At 42.5% G+C, this 10888-nt stretch overlaps 1 protein-coding gene across 1 annotated transcript in view; it reads right to left on the bottom strand.

The window, feature by feature from the left end:
* Positions 1 to 1470: 1470 nt before the first annotated feature.
* nell2b (neural EGFL like 2b) overlaps positions 1471 to 10888 on the bottom strand; it is an 82623-nt gene continuing 73205 nt past the window's right edge. Inside the window, exons 19-20 of the mRNA XM_056455786.1 lie at positions 2638 to 2865; positions 1471 to 1910 (exon numbers count right to left, since the gene is read on the bottom strand). Coding sequence (XP_056311761.1) covers positions 1869 to 1910; positions 2638 to 2865 — 270 coding nt within the window. The 3' untranslated portion in view covers positions 1471 to 1868. The remainder of the gene's footprint in view (positions 1911 to 2637; positions 2866 to 10888) is intronic.

The following is a 10888-nucleotide window of genomic DNA, read 5'->3' as shown; positions in this document are numbered from 1 at the left end:
GATTCATCTGTGCATGTCATTCCAAAGAGCACATTCAAGAGTGTTCGTCTTTGTACATCTTTAACAATCACAAATTAATCTAAACCAAAATATAATAAGACTGAAATATGTCATAATATGGATTTAAAATGGGCTGGAAACGGCAAAAATGTGACTTCATGAAATCAGAATATTACTGATTATAAACTTCCTGAAACATTATGCAATACAAAGCAGTAGAGGTGGGTTGTAGGGGGTTTGCGGGGCAGTCACTCTGGAGAGCCCTTGGATGGCTGGCAATTGAAGGAATGGCCAGGAAACGCCTTGTAGGAAAGGTTACTAAAGAGGCAGAAGCAACATCTCGCTGGATTTGGCTACAAAGGGAGGTTTGGTGGAAAAGCCAACCAGTTGAAAGACAAACCATAACATAGAGTTGGGTGGTGGTCAGCAGGAGTAGATCCAGGACCGGCTGTAACCACCAACCTTTTATAGAGTACATCCCTAACTCCCTAACTGGTGCTAAAGGAAGAAAGGAGGGGGGAATTATGCCACTGGCCCACAGTTGGTGCAGGGCAGAGGACCTGTAAAGGTGGGCCAGTTGCGATGGTCCCATCATATTTTGCATATAGATTATATTTAGATAAATGAAATAAAGTAAAATTAAATTAAAATAAATTAACTACTACTACTTCTACATTACTACTACATTAAAAATAATGCAAAATAATTTACTGAGTTCAGTTGCATTTACTGTATTTAAATAAGGACAGAAATGCATTTTTTTTTCAGTGGAAACCTTTTATTTCACCATGACACAATAGTGCACCGAGCCATTGAAGAAACCAAACATCAACCCGACATAAGGAGCAACAGCCATAAAAAAAACATCAAAGTAAAGACAAAATTCAAAAGACATGAGAAACAAACACATTAAATAACCTATTCACAACATCAAGATCATATTTTCCCCAGAAAGGAGCGAAACAACCATAAATACTGAAAGAAGTAAACACCGGTAAACCTGGAGCGTCTCATTTACAAAGGGTTTTACCATGTGTGCAGCTCGCTGAACCCATCAAGCACAAAACACTGCGGTCAACGTCAACTTAGCCTTTAGGTTTAACATCGTTTTTGATACCGAAACCTGAAGTATCGAATGGAATTTGCAATGATTGATCTTTATATCGAAATATTGTGGCATGGTTTCCAATGATTGATAATCGATAAATGACAAATAAACACGTTATTAAGGCAAGACACTGCAGTATAAAGAAAATTGTTCTCTAATAATGTCTGAATTATAAAGAAATAATAAACAGAAACCATCAAAATGCCCTCTGTAAAAACCCTAATACGTAAGTAAGTAAGTAAGTAAGTAAGTAAGTAAGTAAGTAAGTAAGTAAGTAAATAAATAAATACATAAATAAACAAACAAACAAACAAACAAATTATAATAAATAAATAAATGAATAAATAAATAAATAAACTGACTTCAATGTTTAAAATTTTAAATAATGAAATGTATGCAAACATTTCAAGAAATAATTCCTTATTTGCAAGTGCAAATGGACCTTTTAAAAAAGCATTCCTAAAATAAAGATGAACTGTTTCCTCTTATTTACCTGCAGTGTCTTGCCTTAAACGCAGCAAGCAAAATTGTAAACACTGCTTAAAGCTGAAACGATGCTTTATTTATTATTTTTTTCAGTGACTGAGCTATCAGTATATCTGTGTTTATGCTATAATACAGTATAAAATGATCTTCTGAAGGGGATGAAACTGTACAGAGAGCCGAGACGAAGAAGGGGGAAGAAAACAGACAAGAGAGAGAGAGATAAAGAGAGAGAGAGAAGAAAGGAAAAGTCATATATTTTGCCTTCTGAACAGCACTAGAGGCACAGAGGGTCCACAGAGCAACAGATGTGGCCGTTCTGCAGAAAAACACACAGAGACGGGGGAGAAGAAAAGGAGAAAGACATTAGCCAGAGAAGAAAAGCAGCCAATGCGACAGTCATATAGAAGTGTTTCTGCAGTGGATGTGTATAAAAAAAAGCGTCAGTCTGTCATAATTGATCTGTGAGCTGAAGCGCCGCTGATGACCTTGGCTGGGTCACTTTCATAAGAGATGAGTAATCCCTCTTCTGTACCTGAACCCAGATCAGTTCTTTTTTCCTGCTGCGTTTCTCACCCAGACTAACTCTACATGACTTACACCATCACTTATTATACCATTTATTACACAAGTAAAAATACTTCATTTTAATCTATCTATCTATCTATCTATCTATCTATCTATCTATCTATCTATCTATCTATCTATCTATCTATCTATCTATCTATCTATCTATCTATCTATCTATCTATCTATCTATCTATCTATCTATCTATCTATCTATCTATCTATCTATCTAATTATATATATATATATATATATATATATATATATATATATATATATATATATATATATATATATATATATATATATATATATATATATATAGATATATAGAGTATTTTTGAATGTCATGCTTAATAATTTCTTCTTAATTTATGTTTATGTACTTATATTTATGCATTATTTTTGAATAATTCATCTGCCAGTCATTACTTATTCTTTACATATCCAATAACAAAATTGATGTGGATGAACTGTACCTTGCACTGGCAGAGGGAGCACTCGGTGCCGTGTTTGGTCCAGGCGGATCCGCTAAAGCGACTGATGCCGTATTCGTCCACACAGGTCTTGGTGATGTCATTGCGCACTGTGTCAGCCAGGCAGGGGTCAGTGACGCAGCGCGGGCAGCATTCGCCATCCGGCACCACTGTAAACTCACAGTCGGACACCGGCGCACATGAGACCGGCCAGCAGTCCACTTCGCCCCTCTGAAAAACAAAGGTCAGGGCTTCAACTGAACAATCAATACTTCCGCAATTACATTTGCCACATAAATTACACACTTCCGCTTTAACAGGCTGCAAATCACCAAGAGTGTGTTGTGGCCACTGATCCAGAGAGAAGAGTGTACTGAAGGATCGATACTACAGGTCAAGGCTGGATTAATATACCGCAGGTGAATAGGGTTCAAATATTTGCTAATGATTATATCACCATGCTTCAACAGGTGCTTTATTACATTAAAAAATGCTGACCTTTTTTTCTCATTATAGGATTTCTGAATTGTGACCCTGAACCACAAAATCAATCTTACATTGTATGTATGTATGTATGTATGTATGTATGTATGTATGTATGTATGTATGTATGTATGTATGCATGTATGTATATATATATATATATATATATATATATATATATATATATATATATATATATATATATATATATATATACATATAGATAGATAAATAGATATTTACATACATACATACATATATATAGTGGGGAAATAAGTATTTAACACGTCACCATTTTTCTAAAGGTGCTTGAAATTTTTACCAGATGTTAATAACAACCAAAGAAATCCATATATGCAAAGAAAACAACATATTGATTAGTTTACAAATTAAGTTATGGGAAAGGGAAAAATTATTGAACACATGAAGAAGGGGAGGTGTAGAAATGCAGTGAAATCCCAGAGAGCAGCTGAAATCTCTCAGTCCTTCAGCAACCCTCTGCCCTTCCTCAGTGTAAATTAATATCAGCTGTTTCAGTCCAACATCTTCATTACCAGGATGATAAAGATGAAACCAGGGTGGACATTTCAGCAAGACAATGAAACATCTAATTTGCTGCTTGTTAATAGGAAGGTGCTGTTAAGTTTAGGTATGGGATCAGATTAAGTCAATTAAGGCATTAATTAGTACTAATAAAAAGACAGTGCTCTAGAGTTATTCTTCTAAGAAAAGTAGTTGGTGGCTCAAAATAAGGTGTCAATAAGACATTATTTAATAAATTATGTTTTAATTTGTATATATTTCCAGTACAAAAGTCAAGAAATACTGCAAACATTAAAAAAAATACAATATTGACTCCCACTTTATATTAAGTGGCCTGAACTTCTATGTACTTAAATCAAAATATACATAAAATGTACTTAATGTGTTGATAATGTTTTGCAGATCACCTTTGAGTTGGAATATGGGTAGGGTTAGAAAAGCTTTGGTGGAATGGGAAGTGTTAAGGTGTAAGGAATGGTGAACAGTGCAATTATAAATGTACAGAAATTAATTACAGATGTAATTACATGCAGGTATTTAAACAAGAATAAGTACAATGTAAAAAACATTTATTTATACAATAAGCGCACTGTAATGAATTACTAATTTCAGTCTAAGTACATATTAGTTAAGGCCACTTAATATAAAGTGGGACCCAATATAGTATATAATAAGGCGAATTATATATGAACAAAAACATTTGTTATAGATGAACATATATGAATAAAACTCTGCAGTTTGGTCTAAGTGCTGCTAAAGAGAGGAATTAAAAAAATCTTAGAAAACTGTATTTACAAATACTGTATATACTACTTTAAATTGATAAATGGTGGCACTTCAGAGTATCTTTTGGATATTTTTATTACATTAGACAAAAAAAACCCCCTATGAAATCTGTATCACACCTTAATATATTACACACGCACACACACACACACGGTCACATCTGCTAGACTCCAGGTGATGTGTCAGACTCTATGAACATTTTGGTCCTTTTGGATGTTTGCCGCAGGTTCAAGGATAAAGTAATAGAGTACTTGGTGCAACAGACATCAAAGTGATTGAAGGTCAGTTCGGGTAAACACTTCAAGGTAAGTGTAAGTAAGAAAAAACAGCGAAAAACCTATATCTAGAGGAGAATTATTTATTAATTACAGTTTTTTGCTTAATAAAAAGTGAAATTTACTTGACTCAAACTATAATTAAAAGAGTTTTATAGTTGAATCGTGAAAGCCAAATCATTTGACAACTTATCTGTGCTTTATTAAAAATGATTTTTGTGTTCGAGACAGGATAGAAAGTCTTACCGGTTTTAAAAGCACATGAGGGTGAATAAATGATTCATTTTGTGCCGTATTTCTCTGCAAGGCCACATATTTGGCAGATTATATCCTAAATCAGACCGAGCAGCTTTACATAGTGTTATGAAGCGGACAGGAGACAGAGGTAAGGAAACGTTAGGGTGTTTATTGAATGACAACAAGGAGCACATGAAGGATAGCCAGGAGGATCAGGAATGATGTTGGGGTCTTTTCCTCCGTGGCTGGGTAACAGGAATACACGAGGATGGACAGCACACACCAGATACAGCTGACAGAGGATGACACCGACTTGGAAGGACTGGAAGACAGGACGATTCGGGAGGACCAGGAAGACTAGGAGGAATACAAAGAGAACAGGTAAGTAAATCGTTTGTTTAGCTGAGGATGACTACGCTGAGTGGTCGCTCAGTTGTCCGCTTTCGTCGAGACGAGCCCGGACAATGAGCGACTGGAGTGCTGTGCTTTTATCTGGTGCTCGTGAATGTGATGCAGCTGTGTGCTCATTAGAAGTCAGGTGATGGTGATCTTCGTGAGTGGGGGTCGTGAGAGCCTGACCAATCCATGACAGTACCCCCCTCCCCAGGGCCCGCTCCTGAGGGCCGACACCTCCGACGCCGTGGTGGTCTCCCTCTGCCTCTAGGCGCTGGGAACTCAGGGTGGCTCTCATGAAACTCCACCATGAGACTAGGATCGAGAATATCAGCTCTGGGAACCCATGTCCTTTCTTCGGGGCCGTACCCTTCCCAGTCCACCAGGTACTCCAACTGGCCACCACGACGTCGGGAACGCAAGATCTCCTTCACTGCGTAGACGGCTCCTTCTTCTAGGAGCAGTGGAGGAGGGGGTTCCTCTTCGTGGTCAGGCTCTGTGGAGGGAAGAACAGGATCGTGATAGGGTTTCAGGAGTGATACGTGGAATGTAGGGTGAATACGGTAGTGAGAGGGTAATTGTAGTTTGTAGGTGACGGGGTTAACCTGTTCCACGATGGTGAAGGGACCAACAAATCGGGGACTTAACTTGCGAGAGGGCAGTCGCATGCGTATGTCCCGGGTGGATAGCCACACCTTTTGTCCGGGTGTGTATCTGGGTTCTTCAGACCTTCTCCTATCGGCGGTTACCTTGCTTCGACGGACTGCCCTCTGCAGATGTTGATGAGCCTCGTCCCAGACTCTCTCGCTCTCCCGGAACCAGTGATCCACTGCGGGGACATCAGATGGTTCGCCATCCCAGGGAAAGAGCGGTGGTTGGAAGCCCAGGACGCACTGGAATGGCGTGAGTCCGGTGGAGGGTTGCCGCAGTGAATTTTGGGCATATTCTGCCCAGCCCAAATACTGGCTCCAGGAGTTCTGGTGACCACTGCAGAAGGTCCTCAGGAACCGTCCCACCTCCTGAATCTTCCTCTCTGTCTGCCCGTTGGTTTGGGGATGATATCCAGAAGAGAGGCTGACGGCCACACCTAGGAGCTTGAAGAAGGCTTTCCATAGACGTGAGATGAACTGTGGACCTCTGTCCGACACAATATCTTCTGGAATACCAAATGACCTGAAGACTTGATTAAAGATATTGTCGGCAGTTTCAAAGGCTGTGGGAAGACCTTTCAGAGGGATTAGTTTGACAAACTTTGAGAATCTATCTACTATGACTAGAATACAGGTATTACCTTCTGACGAAGGGAGGTCAGTGATAAAGTCCACTCCTAGGTGTGACCAGGGACGGTTCGGAATCGGCAAGGGATGGAGCTTTCCAGCGGGTAGATGACGTGGGCTCTTGGATTGGGCACAGTCCTTACAGCCCTGAACATATTGCCTCACATCCCTTGCCATGTTTGGCCACCAGAATCGTTGGGATACTAGCGAGAGAGTATTGTTGATCCCTGGATGTCCAGTGCCTAGCGAGGTATGTAAGGAGTGGATCAGATCTACCCGGTGTTCAGGTGGTATGAACTGCCGATGAGGAGGGCATCCCGGCGGAGCAGGGGCTTCCGGAGTGGCAACGACTGGAGGAGCGTTCCAGGTGATCGGACAAATGGAGATGTGTTCGGGAAGAATCTTCGTTGGGAGTTCTTCATGATCGTGATGCTCGTGTAAACGAGAGAGAGCGTCTGCTCTTAGATTCTTGGGTCCTGGACGATAGGAAATGGAGAAATCAAAACGTGAGAAGAAAAGTGACCATCTGGCTTGACGTGGACATAGTCTCTTGGCCTCTTTGATGTATTGGAGGTTTTTGTGATCTGTGATCACCTGGAACGGATGTTTGGCTCCCTCCAACCAGTGACGCCACTCCTCCAAGGCTAGCTTGATTGCTAGAAGCTCCCTGTCTCCTATGCTGTAATTCTGCTCCGCCGGGCTCAACTTCCGAGAGAAATAGGCACAGGGATGCAGTCGGGGCGGTGTATCATGATGTTGAGATAATACTGCCCCGACGCCGGTGGTGGATGCGTCCACTTCCACCACGAAAGGAAGATTTGGGTCAGGATGAGTCAGGAGTGGGGCCCTTGTGAACTCCTTCTTAAGAAGGCGGAAGGCTGCGGCTGCTTCTTTGGTCCACTCCAGTCCTTTGGGTTTACCCTTGAGGAGATTAGTGAGAGGTGATGTAATCCTGCTGTAGTCCTTGATAAACCGTCTATAAAAGTTAGCAAACCCAAGAAACCTCTGGAGCTCCTTAATGGAAGTGGGTTCTGACCAGGATAGAACAGCCTCAATTTTCTTCCCATCCATACGTATACCGGTTTGGTCAATGATGTATCCCAAGAAATGAATCGACTTCTGGTGGAATGAGCATTTCTCCGCTTTGAGGTAGAGGTGATGTTCTCTCAATGTGTGTAGGACCTCCGCAACGTGTTGGCGATGTTCGGCCTCACTCCGGGAGTAAATGAGGATGTCATCTATGTACACTATTACACAGTGGTGAAGAAACTCCCGGAGGACTTCATGAATGAAGTTTTGGAATACGGAGGGGGCGTTGACCAGACCGTAAGGCATGACCTCATATTCATAGTGGCCAGTAGGGGTCACGAATGCTGTCTTCCATTGGTCCCCCTCACGTATTCTTATCAGATTATACGCGCTGCGGAGGTCCAATTTAGTGAAGACTTTAGCTTCTCGGAGCTGTTCCAAAGCGGCTGGTACCAGAGGAAGGGGATATCGGTATTTTACTGTACCGTTATTTAGGACCCTGTAGTCGATGCATGGACGCAGCCCTCCGTCCTTCTTGGCCACAAAGAAGAAGCTTGAGGCGGCTGGTGATTTTGAGTGACGTATGTACCCCTGACTCAGAGCCTCCCTTATGTAATCTTCCATTGCCTGATTCTCTGGAAGCGAGAGCGGGTAGATCCTACCTCTTGGCAACTGGGCATCTGGAACTAGGTCGATCGCGCAGTCCCATGGCCGATGCGGCGGTAGCTGGGAAGCTCTCTTGGGGCAGAAGACATCATGAAAGGAGCTGTACTCCTTAGGAATGTGGATAGACTGCTTCTCAGGAGGGCTCTCGACCGATGTTGCAAACAAAGAAATGGGGTTCCGACCTTGAAGAGGGAGATTTGGAAAACAGGCAGGTGTACATCCAGATCCCCATTTCTTTATCTCTCCTGTGCCCCAAGAGATGATGGGATCGTGCTTCACCAGCCACGGGCGCCCTAGAATGATGTCCATATTTGCACCCTCCAGAACCAGAAATTGAATCCTCTCTTGATGTAACAACCCCACTTGAAGAAGGATGTCTTCGCATTGTCGATGGATACGGGTCGAAGATCGAGTGCACTGGGTTATCGGTTGTATCTGGTATATATGCGAGGACGCCTCAGTACGGAGGTGGAGTTGACGACAGAGGGATTGGGAGATGAAGTTCCCTGCTGACCCGGAGTCGATGAGGGCTGTGACAAGGAGAGAAATAGAGGCAGTAGTTATTTGTACGGTGGTAGTAAGTGGTTTACATTGTTCAATATTCGTACTGAATACACTCACTGAAGTCCGAATGGGACGAAGGGGACACTCCATACGGGTGTGTCCACTGACACCGCAGTATAGACACAGACCCCGGGTCAGCCTCCTCTGTCGTTCCGCTGATGTCAGTCTTCCAGACTCTATTATCATGGGTTCTGGTTCTGGAGAGGCTGTTGACTCAGGCGATTGGAGGAGTGCAGACGAGGGGGTGATGGTGTCCTGTTGATAGGAACGGAGACGATCGGAACATCGGAGAGAATGTTGGATGAATCTCTCCAGACCCATTGTATCATCTAATGTGGCCAGTTGGATTCGGAGAGTGGGTTCCAAGCCGAGCCGGTACGTGGTCAACAACGATCTCTCATTCCATCCACTTGCAGCTGCTAGAGTGCGAAACCGGAGAGCATATTCCTGTGTAGATAGAGTACCTTGCTTTAGATGATACAGCTGCTCTCCAGCGGCTACTTCCCCATCAGAACGTCCAAACACCTCTTTGAAATACTCCGTGAAGGTAGTGATGGAATTCATGACCGGCCCGGCTTGGTTCCAGATCGTCTCAGCCCATTTAAGTGCAGGTCCAGAGAGTAGAGATACGATGTAGGCGATCTTCGACTTATCTGTGGGATATAGAGAAGGTTGCATTTCGAATATGAGGGAACATTGTAACAGAAAACCATTGCACTCCCCCGCTCCGCCTGAGTAGGGCGCTGGTCGGGCCATGGGACTGGAAGGAAGGGCCGAAGAAGAAACTGTGGAGGCGGAAGTGCTCGGTGCTGGTGGTGCGTTGGAAAGTGGAGCTGGTGGCTGTAGAATCCGCTTCAACTGGTCCACCAGCTCTTGAAGGTGATCGGGGGTGCTCATGTTGTCGTCGTTATGGGTCCGGGCTTCTGTTATGAAGCGGACAGGAGACAGAGGTAAGGAAACGTTAGGGTGTTTATTGAATGACAACAAGGAGCACATGAAGGATAGCCAGGAGGATCAGGAATGATGTTGGGGTCTTTTCCTCCGTGGCTGGGTAACAGGAATACACGAGGATGGACAGCACACACCAGATACAGCTGACAGAGGATGACACCGACTTGGAAGGACTGGAAGACAGGACGATTCGGGAGGACCAGGAAGACTAGGAGGAATACAAAGAGAACAGGTAAGTAAATCGTTTGTTTAGCTGAGGATGACTACGCTGAGTGGTCGCTCAGTTGTCCGCTTTCGTCGAGACGAGCCCGGACAATGAGCGACTGGAGTGCTGTGCTTTTATCTGGTGCTCGTGAATGTGATGCAGCTGTGTGCTCATTAGAAGTCAGGTGATGGTGATCTTCGTGAGTGGGGGTCGTGAGAGCCTGACCAATCCATGACACATAGACCTTGATTACAAGACGAATGCAGATATTTCTCTGAAAGTCTCTCTCTCTCCCCCTCCTGGAGTTTTCCGTTCCGGAAACATTCTTTGTTCTTTCGCTCCTCACACTTTTGTATCCTTAAAATACAAAGCCTTTCTCCTGCCTCGTTCTCTCTCTTTCTGAGTCTCTTCCTCCCTTTCAAGTTCTGTGTTTCTTTTACTTCATAGGAAACGAGAAAAAAAAAAACAACTGATGAGAATCAGGTTTGGAAGAGTAAAGGGCGTTGAAAATGACTAAAAGAAAGCGCTGACTGAAAAGAGAATGCGATAACAGTCCAACAGTATGAGAGAAGAGCTTTACTGAAACCTATAATGATACAGCAATACAAAACTGGCCTTTTTGATTGAGATCCTATTAACGCAAGAGACTGGAGGTGAATATGCTAATAAAATAACTGTTATGATGATTTTATTATGTTTTACACATCTTTACCTGTAATTCAAGTCCAAAAATTTGTAATTATGCAAATAATGCAGCGTTTAATTAAATATTCTCTCATTTGCATACCCTTTTTAACAAAAAAACCTGAACATTTGATGAAGTCAGGTTCAAAATGTGCTAATTT

Source organism: Danio aesculapii, chromosome 4 (genome assembly GCF_903798145.1).
Source record: "Danio aesculapii chromosome 4, fDanAes4.1, whole genome shotgun sequence".
In the NCBI taxonomy this organism is placed as follows: domain Eukaryota; kingdom Metazoa; phylum Chordata; class Actinopteri; order Cypriniformes; family Danionidae; genus Danio; species Danio aesculapii.
This window is presented reverse-complemented; position numbering and strand designations above follow the sequence as displayed.